Genomic DNA, 16,532 nt, shown 5'->3' with positions numbered 1-16,532 from the left:
AGTTTTGCTGAGAAGCTGAAAAGCTGTCCCAAAGACAGGGATACAACAAACATGCTGTTAATAAGAATATCAAAGATGGAGTCTTCATTGTGGCTCAGCAGGTTAAGAACCCGACTGGTATCCATGAGGATGTGGATTCGATCCCTGGCCTTGCTCAGTGGGTTCAAGTTGGGTTGCTGCATGCTGCAACAGAGGTCACAGATACAGCTTGGATCCAGTATTGCTGTGGCTGTGGCAAAGGCTGGAAACTGTAGCTCTGATTCGACCCCTTGCTGGGGAACTCCCATATGCCACAGGTGCAGCCCTAAAAGGAAGAAAAAAGTCAAAGGTGGCCAGAATCCTTTAGGGTGAAAAGAAAGCAAGAGAGACCATTGCTGGTTCCTGCTGAAGCTTTTGGACTGTCTCTTCGAAAATGCAATGTAGGAAAACTCTGGCAGGAAATAAAATAGCTTATCACACCAGTTCTTCAAATCGAAAACTCCAGCTCTCTAGTGAGCTATGAAATAAACCTAAAAGCCTATAATAAGCATTCAGAAAAAAGAACCAGGATAGAAACTATCAGAGCTTCATCACCAACAGAAAAGAGGTCATCCCATGAAATGTCTACGAAAGTGATACACAGAAATCACCAACACGTGAAATGTGGATTCTGGTTACAAACAAAGGACGTTTCTTTCTTTTTTCTTCTTTTTTTTTTTTCAGTCACAGCCTCAATATGTGGAAGTTCTCAGGCCAGGGATCAAACCCATGCCTGAGCCATTATAGTGAAAACATCAGATCCTTAACCTGCTACGTTACAAGAGAACTCCAAGGGACATGGTCCTTGCCATGGCTCATATTAAAAGAGAAAAACCTTGAGGAGTTCCCTTGTGGCTCAATGAGTTAAGGATCCAGCTTTGTCACTACTGTGGCTCTGGTTACAGGTGTGGCATAGGTTCGATCCCAGGCCTAGGAACTTCTACACACAAAAAAAGAAACAAATAAAAAATTGAAAACTTTGGTTGGAAAAGTTAACCTAGTCCTTAATTAAACACTGTTGAAATGGAAAAATAGGTTCCAAGAGTGGAAGCATGGAAAAATATTACTAGGTATGTCTTTCTTGATGGCTAATGTAATTTATGGTCATATGACCCTTAAAAATAGTTGTATGACAGGAGTCCCTGCTGTGGTGCAGTGGGTTAAGGATCCAGTTTTGTTACAGCTGTGGTGCAGGTCACAGCTGCAGTTTGAATTGGATCACTTGCCCAGGGACTTCCATATGCTGCAGGGGCAGCCAAAAAAGAAAAACAAAGATGTGTGATGGAGTACTCTTGTGACTCATCAGGTTATGGATCTGGTGTTGTCACTGCAGTGGCTCTCGGTCACTGCTGTGGCATGGGTTCAATTCCTAGCCCGGGAACTTCCATATGCCAAAAGTGTGGCCAATAAATAAATAAATAAATAAATAAATTGCTAAAAATAATAAATAAATAAAAATTCAAGATCCCCAAAGCCTTCAACACCTGAGGACATGAAGCCAAACCAAGGAGCTGACTTTCGGTTAGAGAGGGCGCCATCCTCACCCACTGAGACCAGGTTCCGGAAGTTCTCCAGCATCACTTCCTGGTACAGCTTCCTCTGGGTGAGGTCCAGCAGCCCCAGCTCCTCCTCTGTGAAGACCACGGCCACATCCTTGAAGGTCACTGCCTCCTACAACACCAAATACATGCCACCTCAATCTTAAAATCAAAGGCCACCTGAAAAGGGACAGCACCAAGAAGGTCAAAAAGATGGGTGGAAAGTGAGTCTGGATTTTGAGAAACTTAATCTGCAGATTTCTCAGATATTATAGCCAGAAAACAGTCAACAGATCGAATGTACTGTGTCTTCTTTCTACATTGCGCTCACAGGACAATAGACTAGTAATGACAAAAACTTGACAGACTTTTCAGGAATGATTTGGGGGGGGGAGGTTTTGTGGAAGAAAACTGTCACTGCTGGGTTGCTTAAAACAAATTCCTACACCATTTAAATATCTATGGGTAGGTGGGAAGTAGTTAAAAACAAAAAGTTACAAAAAAGTAAAAAACAAAATAAAATAAAAGCAAACAGGTGTATCAAATCAATGGCAAATGGGATGTACTCACAAAAAAATGAACATTATATAATATTAAAGAAAAGCAGTCAAATTTAAAATTAGCTGGATATTACAGCAGAAACTGACACAACATTGTAAAACAACTGTACTTCAATTAAGTATTATTTTAAAATAAAAAACTTAAAAAAATTAAATTAAATTAAATCAGGGAGTTCCCATTGTGGTGCCAAGGAAATGAATCCAACTAGTATCCATGAGGATATGGGTTCAATCTCTGGCCTTGCTCAGTGGGTCAGGGATCTGGCGCTGCTGTAAGCTGTGGTGCAGGTCGCAGACACAGCTTGGATCCTGTGTTGCTGTGGCCGTGCTGTGGGTCAGCAGCTGTAGTTCCAATTCGACTCCTAGCCTGGGAACTTCCATATGGTGTGGGTGCAGCCCTAAAGAGCAAAATAAATAAATGAATAATTAATTAATTAAATTAGCTGGATACCATGAATAAGTTATGAATGTGAGGAAAAGAGAAGAGAAAATGAAAACAGACAATTTGTCTGCAGAGAAGTAGTAAAGTGGCAGAGCTGTTCATTTTTAGTAATTTTTCTACTTCATAAAATAAATAACACTACAATAAAATAAAAACTAAAAACAAATGCAAAGAAAACTCAAAAGGGACAAAAAAAGAACCAGGAGCAGATGGGCCCTCCCATGCCTGTTCTGCTTGAGTCTCGCAAAGAAGAACATGCAACAATCTTAGCCATGAGATGGAAGTTCAAAATCGGGAAAGGCGGGCCCTACTCACCTTGACCGAGGTCATTTTTCCTCCTCCGTCTGGGGATGGGCACAGTCCTGAGTTACATAGATCCTGGGAGATCAGAACTGTGCCTGGCAGAGTGTATGGGAAGGCGGAAGAAAGACAGGAAAGAGTGGCTAGGAACACCACTCACCCACACAGACGTTCTTGTGAATGTGCACAGAATGCTCACAGCAGCATTATTCATAGTAACCTAAAACTGGAAACAACCGAAATGTTGGCCAAAGTGTGAACAGACAAACTAGCTTCTCCACACAATGGAATATTATGCAGCAATGAAAATGAATGAAATACTGATTATGTTACAACATGGGTGAACCATGCAAACACTGTGGAAAGCAAAAGTAGACAAACAAAAGCCTACATAGCGCATGATTCCATTTATATGAAATGTCCAGAATAGGCAAATCTATGGAGACAGAAAGTAGGTTAGTGGTAGCCTGGGTCTCTGAGGAATCCGGGTAGGAAAATGAAAATGTTCCGAGCTGAATTATGGGGATAGTACTAAAAATTACTTTAGCAAAGTTACTAAGAATCATTGATTTGTGTGCCTGAAATGAGTGAATTCTATGGTATGTACAATATACCTCAAGCTGGTAAAAGTAAACGTTTGCTAATCTACAGGTCATTTAAATTAGTAAAACTAGGAGTTCCTGCCATGGCTCAATGGGTTAATGATCCAATTTCAGCAGCTCAGATTGCTGCAGAGGGGGAGGTTCAGTCCCTGGCCCGGCACAGGGGGTTAAGGATCCAGTGTTGCCCAAGCTGCAGCTTGAATTCAATCTGTAGCCTGGGAACTTCCATATGCCATGGGTGCGGCCACTGAAAAATAATAATAATATGGGAGTTCCTGTTGTGGCTCAGTGGTAATGAACTTGACTAGTATCCATGAGGATGCAGGTTTAATTCCTGACCCCACTTAGTGGGTTAAGGATCCAGTGTTGCCATGAGCTGTGGTGTAGGTTGCAGACGCAGCTCGGATCCTAGGTTGTTGTGGCTATGGCGCAGGTTGGCAGCTGTAGCCTGGTAACTTCCATGTGCTGCAAGTATGGCCCTAAATAATAGTAATAATAATAGTAATAATAGTAATAATAATAGTAATAATAGTAATAATAGTAAATAATAGTAATAATAATAATAATAATAATAAAATAAATCATCCAAACTAATTTATGGGTTCTGAGCCCTTACTAATATTTATATTTAAACAAATAAATAAGCAGAGGAGGAAGGGAAACTTCTCTTTACAGTAGAATGTCCACTAATAAATATAACTCCCCATAAAGAAAGCTTTATTAATTTCAAAAAAAAAAAAAGAGTAACTTTACAATGGAGAAATCTGACAGATATCCATCCCTTCAGCCTAGTGAACAAAGTTGAGTTCTCCAATACAGGGGCGAAGTGACATCCTCTGGCTCCTACTATGTGGCAGTGACAAGAACAGGACACCTGACCACTTCTGCAGAATCCCTGCCAACAGTACATAATGAACCTAAACATGGAGTATATCAGATGAACCTCAAATGAAGGACTTTCTCCAAAATAACTTGCCTCTAGACTCCCCAGAAATATGGAAAACAACAACAAAAAAAGGCTGTGGAATCATTCTACATTAAAGAACAACATTGAGAAAAATATGATAAACATGTATAAAAAGTTTATAAAAAAATATAGAACTTAAGGCAAGGCATAGAGTTGGCCTTTGAACTGAGGGTAAAACTGGGTATGAAAACTTTTCATGACAAACAGAATAATACAAGACTGTGAATCATAGAGCAGTATGTTATCTAATAGGCTATCTGGCATTATCTTGTGTTGCCTATTAACTATGATTAGTAATAACTTAATAGATATCTAATAGATGAACACTGCTCTTTCGTATAACGTCTAAATTACCATTGTGATGCTAAAATCCTATTATCAGCCTTTCTTAAATCCCTCTTATCAAGACACCTCCTGATTACCCATGGTATGTGGGCTTTCTTCATGCAGAAAGCTAAGATAAGCTGTCACTGAATACAGGTACATTGCTGGTGTTATTTGGCTGATGGAGCCAAAGAGCAGAAAGGCAAAATGTAAACAACCGGTAAATTTGGGTAAGGTCCTTATGCTATTACACAATTTTTGCAACTTTTCTATAGATCTAAAACTATATAAAAATAAAACATTTTTTAAAATCAGGAAATAATCATAGGAATAACAATAATAACAAAAATAGTAAGGATGATCACGATGGAAGTTCATTAGTTCACTCTTTCTTGTCAGTATTTGGAAATTGCCATAATTAAAACAAATAAGAAAGGTATGATAAAAATTTGTAGAAGTTCCTGCTGTGGCACAATGGGTTAAGGATCCAGACTTGCCACAGCTGTGGCACAGGCCACAGCTGCAGCTTGAATTCCATCCCTGGCCCAGGAACTTCCATATGCTGTGGGTGCAACAACAAAAAAATGTTTTTTTATAAACAAATATACAAAAAACCCCACTAAACAGAAATGCATTAGAAACTTAACAGCTACTATCTTAAAATTTTTTTTAATTTTTTGGTCATTTTAGGGGCACACCCAAGGCATATGGAAGTTCCCAGGCGAGGGGTGGAATCAGATCTTTAGCTGCCGACCTATACCACAGCCACAGCAATGCTGGATCCTTAACCCACGAAGTGAGGCCAGGGATCAAAAGCAAATTCTCATGGATACTAGTCAGGTTCAATACTGCTGAATCACAATGGGAACTCCACAGCTGCTATCTTTGCACCCTGAATGAATGAGTAAATTAAAAAAACTGTTTTCTCTCATGTTTCTGTAATTCCTGAATATTCCACAATGATACAGTTCTACAAGAATAAGAAGTATTCAGGGAGTTCCCGTCGTGGCGCAGCAGAAACGAATCCGACTGGGAATCATGAGGTTGCAGGTTTGATCCCTGGCCTAACTCAGTGGGTTAAGGATCCTGTGTTGCCATGAGCTGTGGTGTAGGTCACAGTCGCGGCTCAGATCTGGCATTGCTGTGGCTCTGGTGTAGGCCGGCAGCTACAGCTCTGACTAGACCCCTAGCCTGGAAACCTCCATATGCCGTGGGTGTGGCCCTAAAAAAGGACAAAAAGACAAAAAAAAAAAAAAAGTATTTGGGAGTTCCCTTGGTGGCACAGTGGGCTAAGGATCCAGTGTTGCTACTGCAGTGGCTCAGGCCACAGTTGTGGCATATTCAATCCCTGGCCCTGGAATTTCCGAATGCCACAGCCAAAAAAATACAAGATAAAAATACAAAACAAAGACAAAAAAAGAAATATCATTTGTAACAAGCAAAACAAGAGTTCCCTTTGTGGCAGCAGTTAATGAGCCTGACTAGGATCCATGAGGTTGCGGGTTCAATCCCTGGCCTCACTCAGTGGGTTGAGGATCCTGCGTTGCTGTGTAGGGAACCTCCATATGCTATGGACTCAGCCCTAAAATGAAAAAAAAAAAAAAATTCCACAAAAAACTCCAGAAAACCAAGCAAAACAAAATAGTTGATAAAGTTTGTAAAAACTCACTGAAAAGTCTAAGCCCATTTGATTAGATTTTAAGGTCCCTCACAACCAAGTCCTAGCTAGGGTGCCTGATTCCACCTAGTTCCTAAGGCTTAAGGAGAATTACATCCAAGAGATTCTGAACTCAAGCTCTGGACTCAGGCTGCCTGAATTCCAACCCCAACTTGGCCTCCTACTTGGTGGGTGACTATGTGCAAATAATGTACAGCTCCCTAGGTCTCAATCCCATTTTACAGAATAGGGAAAATGCAATGTTTCTTCACGGAGCCATGATGTGGCATAATATACTTACTTGTGCAAAGCCCTCATCATCGAAGTTAGTTTTTTAAAATTTTATTTTACGGCCGCACCCTCGTTCTGAGCCAGGGATTGCAGCTGCGGCAACTACGGATTCTTAACCCACTGCTTCGCAGCCAGAAATCTGAAGTTAATTACCAACAATACCCATGTCCAATTACACGTTCTATATATCCTCTGATTGATGTGCCCACCATTGGAAAAAAAAAAAGGATGTCAAGTTTCATTTACTCCGGGCATTGCTCTCAGTAGCCCAGGAGTCACTCCTTCTACCTCAGTGCAGCCCTTTCTGAGAAATCACGCTGGGGAAAGAAAGAACGCTGTGGAATGCGACGATCGAGTCCCCGTCTCTGATTAAAGTTAAAGCCTCCCCTCCCTTCAAGCAATCTGGAAGCAATCCTCACCTTTCCCTCCAAAAAAGTCAGAATAGGTCCGGGATTATCCAGCATCACACAGGCAAAGACAGAAGGGCAAGAATCACTGAAGCTGGATCTCTGACCCTAACCCGGGGACCTAACCGCTCCAGGGTAAATTAACATCAAGAAGAGATGTTAATTCACTACGTGCCAGGTACTAGTTAAGACGTCAATTTGTACCATCTCTTTTAAGTCCCCAAACGATTGTATCAGGAAAGTCCTAATATCCTAATATTTTAAAGAAAAGCAACAAGAGGCACCAGGAGATTAACTCCCAACGCAAGGAAACAGAAGGGTGCGTGAAAAGTGTAGGGAGGCGGACTGGGCGAGCTGAGAGCAGGAGAACTCTCAATCCTGGGGATACGCAATTAGAGTTCGTGCCCTATCTGGGTAAAGAGACGACTCTCAATGCACAGAGGCTCTGAGTAGGGAATACACACCGCTGTCCTTGCGCCTGGGTACCTGTGCTCTCCGCCAAAGATTCTTTTCCCCTAAATCTGTTGTCAAGTCCTTGCGGCTCCCGAGCAAACATCCAGGAAGTTCAGAAGGGCCAGCTAGACTCGGAACTGACGCACCGCCCCCACAGAAAACACCAGCAAACTAACACTCGGGGAACGGAAGTGCCTACGAGTTCGCGGAGCGGCTGGACTACACTTCCCAGAATGCATCAGACCCCCGGAAGTGCAATTGGTGCGCAGAGGATCTGGACTACACTTCCCAGAATGCACCAGGCACCACCCTCCTCCCACCCACGCCCACGGAAGTGCAAGCGACTACGCGGAGCATCTGGACTACACTTCCTAGAATACCAAGGAAAACCATCGGGAGTCTCACCTTCCAGGTAGACGTGTTGGGGGCGCAGGAAGTTTCTTGCCTCCACTTCCCAGGATGCCAGGGCGGAAAGAATCCCACAGTCCCGACTTCCGTGGTGGTAGTAAGAGTCTGCTCCTGAGTCGTCCCGCGAAGGTATTCCACAGACACGACTTTTTGAAGTAGAAATCCTCCCAATTATGGCAGCAGTATTGTTGGCACGGGAGGGGGGGCGGGGGAGGAAGTGAGGAGATAAAACCTTCAAAAAATTAACTGAGGAATGACTAGGGGACGGTAGGTGATTAAAAGGAGAGTAATTTGAGTATAATCTGACAGTATAAGGCTAAAGAATAGGCGAGGTAGAATGATTTGGGTGGAAAAATGAACGAAGAAGGTATTAACCCAACTCCAGACCCTGTGGTATCACTGGTTTGGCAGGAAAAACAACTTGAAAGGGCCAAAGTGGGAGCCTGTTTTATGGAAAATTGCTTTTCCTTTATTGAGGTTATTACAATACCTACTTTGGAGGTGAAAACATTAAATTTCAGAGAAGTTAAGAAATTGTTGGAATTCCCACTGCGGTGCAGCAGAAACAATCCCTGGGTCTCACTCAGTGGGTCAGGTATCTGGTATTGCCATGAACTGTGGTGTAGGTTTCACACGTCTTGGATCCTGCGCTGCTGTGGCTGTGGTGTAGGCAGAAGTTGTAGCTCTGACTGGACCCCTAGCCTGGGAACCTCCATATGCCAAGGGTTCTGCCCTAAAGACCAAAACAAAAAAAGTACATTAATGGCTAAGGCTACTTCTTTACCTTTAATTAACGGCATTAACAATGCTGAAAATCTTGGCATTGGACTCCCAATGCCAAGGCTGACTCCCAAAGCCTATGATTTGTTTTTTTGTTGTTTTTTTTTTGGCCACCCTGTGGCATATGGAGTTCCCAAACCAGGGATCAGATCCAAGCTGCAATTACAATCAAAACTGCAGCTACAGCAACAATGGATCCTAAACCTTCTGTGCCAGGGCCAGGAATCCCAAAACACTGCCAATCCTGTGCACAGCAGGAACTCCCAAAGCCTATGATTTAATGTTAGAGCAGTGAGGAGTCTACTGGTGAGGGAAGATGTTTTGTATTAAGAGTTTTTCCTTTATATTTTCTGGTTAAAGTATCTTTATTACAATAGTAATTTAAAAACACATGTTGGAGTTTCTGTCGTGGCTCAGTGGTTGACGAATCTGACTAGGAACAATGAGGTTGCGGGTTCGATCCCTGGCCTTGCTCAGTGGGTTAAGGATCCAGCGTTGCCATGAGCTGTGGTATAGATTGCAGATGCATCTCAGATCCTGTGTTGCTGTGTTGCTGTGGCTCTGGCGTAGGATGGCAGCTACAGCTCTGATTGGACCCCTAGCCTGGGAACCTCCATATGCTGTGGGAGCAGCCCTAGAAAAGGAGAAAAGACAAAAAAATAAAAAATAAAAAAATAAAAGCACATGTTACTGAAAGCTAATTAAATATAGCATAAAGTAAAATGGGGGGGGGCGGAGCACCTAGACTCCTTCCCCTTGAAGGTAAGTTTTTTTTCTCCCTGTAAACATACATATATGTATCATCATATACATTTTTAATGAAATCCCATGTTAAACTCAGTATAGGCTAGACATTTTCTAATATCAGCACTGAAAATCTCTTTCCAAATGTTGGCTATATAATGCTTCACTGAATGAACTGAGAGTTGAAAGCAAAACTGCCCCTGACATTAGGAAGCTGGTGTGACACTCACAACTAGGCTAACATTATTCTCCTTTGGGACATCAATCAGAATATCATCCTCAAAGAAGTTTCTCTGAGACCACGGTAGTGAGACAAAACAAGGACCCTTTATAATTTTGTTTAGACAAAAACAAGGTCACTGTGCCACTTGTATAATGCCAAACATGCCCCTCTTGTCTAAAAGAGAGGTACTTCTTTACCACTTAGAGATTTTCCTCATTTTTTTGTTTTTTTTTGTTTTGTTTGTTTGTCTTTTTAGGGCTGCACCCATGGCATGGAGGTTCCCAGGCTAGAAGTTGAATCAGAGCTGTAGCCACCAGCCTACACCAGAGCCACAGCAACGTCAGATCCAAGCCAAGTCTATGACCTACACCACAGCTCACAGTAACGCCAGATCCTTAACCCACAGAGCAGGCCAGGGATCGAACCTGCAACCTCATGGTTCCTAGTCGGATTTGTTTCCGCTGCGCCATGACAGGAATTCCAAGATTTCTTTGTTCTCAGCTACTCTCCCAAAATAAAAAACTTGAGCTACTAGGTCTTCAAATTGCTACTTTCTGACAGCATCCAATCTACAGTGAGCCATGTTTCCTTAGGCCCTCTCCCAAAACACCCGACCAGAGCCCAAATCCTAGAATAGATTGTGACACCCTTTTGTGACATCTCATGGTTCCCCTTGATGGGTGTAGTCTCACTGCAACAAACAATAAGCCCAACTTGTCAAACCTCTGGTGTGTTCCTGGATGAAGTAAATAAGCATTTTAGCACATGCCCGATGAATATTAGATTTGCTATTATATCTGAAGCTTCAGTGAACAAAGTTTTATATTCTTCTGGGACAGATGCCACTGGCAGTGAACCAACTGCCAATCACAAGCCACATGTCCATAAATAGAACTTGCCAAGGAGATGCTGGTGGAGTGGGTTATTATGCACTGATTATCAATCCCATGGGAATAGAGTACAATGCACCAGTTATCTGCCTTACAGCTTGGCCCAGTGAGCAGGGCCATGAAGGAAACATAGTACGGCATGGTGGAAATGCAAGGGTTTGTCAGCTCCATTGCCCCAGTGTTGCCAGCTCCCCAAGTGATGAGCTGAGGTGTTGGCCACCCTCTGGCCACATGAGGACAAACAGGATGTAGATGAGCTAGCTCCCGCTTAATAGGGATGAGTTGGTGTAATGTGTGAGGGAAGAAGTATGAGTCCTAAGAAACCTTTCCAAGGAAATGAGTGTAAACGTTCTTCAGCGATTTTTCCAACTTGGATCTTCATCAACAGTTAAACTCAGGAGAGAATTCTCATACATGTCAGGAGTGTGGGAAACACTTCTTTGACAGTTTAGCACTCTGCATTCATCAGATGTCACATGGGAGAAAATGATGTTAAGTATGAATTTCGTCAGAGTTCATGTCTGCAAACTCATCAGAGATTCCCTGCACTGTAGAGAAGCCATTCACACGTGAGCAATGTGGAAAAGGCTTCAGTCGTAGATCAACACTTAGTGACCACTGCAAATTATACTCGAGAGAGAAACCTCTTAATTGTGACAAGATATGCCTGCTCCAACCTAGTTAGGAAAATCACCTTGTCGGGGTGGAACTGATAACTTTTTTTCATGGAGTCTTAACCTGGCTGTCACTTGCAATTTGTTGCCAGATTTGCCAGCAATAAGTTCTTCATGTAGTTCTTTTTCTGGAACAGTTTCCATCTCGTGTTAGATCTTGCCTCCTACGAGACAAAGAATGCATAAATGTGGGCAAGTAAAGACTCCGTTGGAGTTCCCGTAGTGGCGCAGTGGTTGACGAATCCGACTGGGAACCATGACGTTGCAGGTTCAAACCCTGGCCTTGCTCAGTGGGTTAAGGATCCAGCATTGCTGTGAGCTGTGATGTAGGTCGCAGATGCGGCTGTGGCTGTGGTGTAGGCCAGCGGCTGCAGCTCCGATTGGACCCCTAGCCTGGGAACCTCCATATGCCACGGGAAGCAGCCCTAGAAAAGGGGAAAAAAAAAAAGACTTTATCCAGTGTCTTCAGATTTCCAGGTTGGAAAACATGAGATTTTAATAAACCCAGAGAATGTCCACTATGTCCCTTGGGTGCGTACCATGGGATCTGATTTATATGCCTACAGAGACCAAGAAGTCCAGGAGGCTCCTATCCACTGAGCATCAGTGAAACTAATTTATGTTTTCCTTAGATATGTGTCTTAACTATCTAGGGGCTGCTTTTCCAAAGCATAGAATGCTTCCTGTTTTCTCCATCCTGAATTCCCCCTTAGATGCAGTCAGTGGGCAACTTCAGGGGCTAATGACTTGGTCCCTGCAGAAGAGGAAGAGTAGGCAACATTTTCTTTTTTCTTTTTTTCTGGGGCGGGGGGGGGGGGCACACCCACAGCATGTGAAAGTTCCTGGGCCAGGGATCAAACCCATACCACAGCAGTGACCCAAGCCGCTCTAGTGACAACACCAGGTCTGTGGCCTGTTTGGAGCTCCCCTGTGACCTGCTGTGCCACAGGAGAAATCCAACATTTTTTCCTTTTACATTAGAAAATATACACAAATATGTAGAGATATCATGTCTAGTGTAATCTCAAATTCTTCAAAAAGAAGTTATTATAGAAACATGAAGGAAAAAATGGCAAGAAAAAAATGATAGCTGGCAGAAGTTAGGCCGTGGTGTTTTCAACTCACCATAAATAGTTTGGAAAATATCAACAATTTTCACACATAACCATTTAGTGACAGTGCTGCAAAAAGACATGCTTTTGAGAGGTGTGGGGAAGAAAAGAAGGCTCTGAAATACCAGGCTTATGTCTATATCCCTGAGAAATCAAAGATATCTGCACTCTCCTCCAACCTTCTCCTTTCTAGACAGAAATGGTTTGGGATAAGTCTTTAGAAGGGATCTGGGACTACCTAGCTTCCTATGGGGATCAGAGAGAAGCATCAGTGGGCACTGCAGCTAGAGCTTTTACCTCATTAGGATTCATGGCTTTCAGGGAACTAAAAGCACATCCCCACTGAAACAGTACGAGTAACAAGAGACCACCATGTACCATGTGGCAAAACTGTTTTAAGATGGTCAGTGCAAAGAACCAATAATCAATTTATAATAAGGAATAGGAAAGACTTCTATTAGAGCCAGATTGAGGACTATAGCCTGGGAGGCAGCCTCTCAGTAGCTCTGAGGAACTGTTTTGTTGAGGCATGATTTTCAGAACAGTCTTATATCAGCACAAAGAATATATATCGATCATGACAGAGGAACATTCCTTCAAGATTTCAAAAGGGACAGATTTAGTACAAATACATCAACACAGCATGAGCACAGCATCTGAGAAGGGAAGCTTATCTTCAAGGGAGTGTTAAAAAAGATTACACAGGAAGGGAGTTATTTATCCTTATCTTTAAAAGGGATATTTTCTACCTTAATGGTTAAAGCAGATGTGCTGTGTGTATTTGACAGGCCATGAGGTAGGCTGCTTTACCTCACACAAAGTTCAGGCCCAGCCATGTGTAAGCCAAAACGACTGTCCCCACATCTCAATATGTGAAAAGTTTTCTCCATCAGTACTTTTACTTAAACTACCTAATTTAACTCTCAAACCACTGTATTAGGAAAATAGTGTTAAAAAAGAAAGAACAAGCCCCAAATGGAGTCATTAGCCCTCTCTTCTCCTCAACGACAGCAAATCAAGACTTAACTGCAGTTTCCTCTTTCCTCAGAAATGTAGCCTTAAGGTTGTTATTTTATGGTCGACATTAATGAGGTCATCTGTTACAAAGTCCTTCTCTATTCCCCAAAGAAGAGGCAACCTGCATGATAAAGCCCTAACCTTCTCCCTAAAAAGAAGACGGCCTGACCTAAAAATAATCTTTTCTTTTCTTAATTTCTTTGCCTAAACGAAGTCTTCCTTTTTGTATAACCCTTCTACCTAGTAGACTGGTTGCTGCTCAACACATCAACTTTTGTAAAAAGCCAATTAAATCTTCAAATTCACTCAGCTGAGTATTTTTTTTTTTTTAAGAGTAGTAATGTCATTGCAATTTTACAGGAAAGCATCAGAGACAGAAAAAATTAAGCCATTCACCCAGTGTTCTACTGAGGGAGACAAAGAAGGTGCGCCCTCAAGGCGAGAGCCCTGGAGACCGTCCAAGGCCAGGTACAATCCTCCCACCCCTCAGCCTCTGCCCAAAGGAACCACTGCCCACGACCCAGCCTTCAAGCCATCGCTCTCTGACGCAGCGCTTCCACACAAAATTAATGGCTGGGTTAGATCGCTAACCGGGGAAGTTGGGAAGAGTCGCAAAACGCGAAAGCAACTCACCACAGCCAAAGAAAAGGCGAGAACCAAACCACCCGGAAGGGAAGTGACTGAAACCCCGCCCCCAGGCTACGATAGGGATATCCTTCCCAGAATTCCCTTGTCGCTGCTGCGCCTGTACGGAAGTGTAAGAGTCGCCACAGAACTGTGGACTACATTTCCCAGAAAACCAGAGGAGAACACAGCCCGAGTTCCCATCCTTCTCCACCGGAAGTACTGGAGACGCTTCGGAGACGTTGGACTGCAGTTCCCACAATACCCTTAGGGACGAAGTTTCTATTGTGGAGCTCCTGAGCAGTAAGATGGTTTCCTACTGGGGGCTAGTGGGAAGTCTGATATATTAGGAGAGTTTCCTTTGTGGCTCAGTGGTTAATGAATCTGACTAGGAACCATGAGGATGTGGGTTTGATTCCTGGTATCTCTCCGTAGGTTAAGGATCGGGCATTGCCTGTGAGTTGTGGTGTAAGTGGTAGACACAGCTCGGAGCTTCGGCTGCGACCCTAAAAGTATATATTGTATGTTGTTTAAGCCACTACTTGTTTTGTGCCTATTGGAACACAAACCCAGTTAATATATTATTGGAAAATTTATTTCAGACTCCAGTGGTGAACTTAAGATTCTCTGAAGAATGCACAAGAGATGAAGGCTCAGGGAGCTGCACTATTGGAAATCTACGTAGCAGAACTGTTGGTCAAAACATTTTAGTTTAAAACCGTATTACAACACAGTTTTCTCATGGTGTAATGGGTTAAGGATCTGTCGTTAGTCACTGCAGGGGCTTGGGTCGCTGCTGTGGTGTGGTTTCAATCCCTGGCCCTGGGAACTTGGCGGGGGGGGCACAACCAAAAAAAAAAAAAACTAAAAATTACTTACAAGGGTGAATATTAAGTTATGTGAATTATATATGATTAAAAAAAAAAAGAGATTGGGCTGTTTGAGGCTATTTCCTATTCACACATTATTACGGACCAAATTGAGTCCTCCAAGATTCATATGTGGCCACTAAGACATATAGTTAAATGTGCCTCAGATCATACCTTGGTCTTTAACCACTCTTGCAGTAAGTTCTCATATGTTGAAATCCTGACCCCCAATGTAACTGTACAAATAGGTCAGGATCTTTAAGGGAGGTAGGATCTTTAAAGAGGTACGGTCTTTAAGGGAGTAATTAAGGTTAAATGAGATCATTGGATTGGGGCCTTAGTCTAATAGAACTGCTAACCTTATAAGAAGAGGAAGAGTCACCAGAAAAGGCCATGAGACAACCCACTGAGAAGGCACCCCGTTCTAGGGCAGATGATAGAATGAAATCCATTGAGAATTGAGGACCCATGCCCCCCCCCCCAAAAAAGCTGTTGTATATGCTACAAGAAAACTCTTTACCAAACCTGCTATCCTTCCCCAAAAGGATAGTTTTAAGGGTTGGCTAGCACATCTCTTTTTGCAGAAAATATGTCTTGGTACCTGGTCCCACACCTACAATTGTGTAGGACTTCCAACAAGTGTAAGCAGATCTTAAATTCCCAGTGCAAACATCCTCAAATAGGATGTCAGCTCTAGCTCAAGCCCATTATGGCAAGGGGGAGCCACTACAGGATCTCAGATATTACCTATGACTCACACCATAATAAACAAGCATCCCCAGCATGCTGAGATCTACACATCAAAGGCACAAGTATGTCATTGTGGCACATTCTGGCTCTACTTGTGCTGAACATTGAAGCCCAGCTGAATGCCAAACTCCTTGGGCTTCCTTTCACTCACCCTACTCCAATTCAATGCCAAACTCTTCTGTCATCTACACATGTTTGGGTATTCAATCACTTCACAACTTCCCCATAAGTATTTACTCAATAACAACCACAGGCAAAAATGACAGAAGACAAAACTGTACCTGTAAAGCTACTTATAGTCTACATGTGATGCATATGTGGCCACATATGACATATAGTCAAATGTGCCTCAGATCATATCTTGGTTTTCAGTTACTCTTGCAGTAAGTTCTCAAATGTAGAACTTTGCCTTGAGGTTTTGGCATTAGCCCAGACCCCACCTTAGGAGTCTCCATCATCTACCACAACTCAAGTCTCTATCCACAAGTCAATCTCAGATGACAGCACAGCAACAGGGATGAATATCTTAGCTCAGGAGCCCAAAGTACCCCAAATGATGACTTCAGCACAATTGACTTCAGTTCCAACCCTGTTATTGACACTACAAGATGTTCTATTACCATAATTTCATGCCAGGGCCCATTAAATAATGATCTGACTTTCCCTCTGTTCCAAGCTCAAAATACAGCTCTTCATTTTTTGTTTGGTTGATTTTTTTCTTTTTATGGCCACACCTGAGCATATAGAAGTTCTTGGGCCAGGGGCCGAAATGGAGCTGCAGCTGCAGCCTACACCACAGCCATGGCACCATTGGATCTGAGCTGCATCTGTGACCTATGCCGCAGCTTGCAACAACATTGGATCCTTAACTCATTGAGTGAG

The 16,532-nt window shown here is 42.8% G+C and overlaps 2 protein-coding genes and 1 long non-coding RNA gene across 6 annotated transcripts in view; 1 reads left to right on the top strand and 2 right to left on the bottom strand.

The window, feature by feature from the left end:
* Window positions 1-7,730, bottom strand: part of LOC100737582 (zinc finger protein 226-like) — a 34,475-nt gene extending 26,745 nt beyond the window's left edge. Inside the window, 3 exon segments of the mRNA XM_021097546.1 lie at window positions 1,503-1,689; window positions 3,019-3,084; window positions 7,571-7,730. Of these exon segments, the coding sequence (XP_020953205.1) occupies window positions 1,503-1,689; window positions 3,019-3,072 (241 nt within the window). The 5' untranslated portion in view covers window positions 3,073-3,084; window positions 7,571-7,730.
* Window positions 7,838-16,297, top strand: LOC110260999. 4 transcript variants are annotated; one of them, XR_002344679.1, is made up of 3 exons: window positions 7,866-8,096; window positions 13,768-14,334; window positions 14,634-16,297. XR_002344679.1 is itself a non-coding variant. In XM_021094500.1 (2 exons), the coding sequence occupies exons 1-2, from the start codon at window positions 7,853-7,855 to the stop codon at window positions 14,300-14,302; spliced, it is 654 nt and encodes a 217-aa protein (XP_020950159.1). In that variant the 5' UTR covers window positions 7,838-7,852; the 3' UTR covers window positions 14,303-14,627. The 4 variants fall into 4 exon arrangements, 1 of the variants encoding a protein (XP_020950159.1); XM_021094500.1 differs by lacking the exon at window positions 14,634-16,297 and having other exon boundaries at window positions 7,838-7,971; window positions 13,768-14,627; XR_002344680.1 differs by lacking the exon at window positions 13,768-14,334.
* LOC102167899 lies at window positions 10,519-14,097 on the bottom strand. The gene is made up of 2 exons (XR_298582.3): window positions 14,041-14,097; window positions 10,519-11,442 (listed from the first exon to the last, which is right to left on the bottom strand). It is a non-coding gene; the product is annotated as an uncharacterized LOC102167899 (long non-coding RNA).

Source organism: Sus scrofa, chromosome 6, assembly GCF_000003025.6.
Source record: "Sus scrofa isolate TJ Tabasco breed Duroc chromosome 6, Sscrofa11.1, whole genome shotgun sequence".
NCBI classification, from domain to species: domain Eukaryota; kingdom Metazoa; phylum Chordata; class Mammalia; order Artiodactyla; family Suidae; genus Sus; species Sus scrofa.
The sequence above is the reverse complement of the archived record's forward strand: the minus strand, read 5'-3'. Positions and strand labels throughout refer to the sequence as shown.

Bases quoted from the DNA above. Each gene is read 5' to 3' on its own strand.
- LOC110260999 (XM_021094500.1), top strand. From the start codon at position 7,853: ATGCACCAGGCACCACCCTCCTCCCACCCACGCCCACGGAAGTGCAAG. The intron at 7,972-13,767 runs GTAGACGTGTTG...GCAATTTTACAG, and splicing joins TCGGGAGTCTCACCTTCCAG to GAAAGCATCAGAGACAGAAA.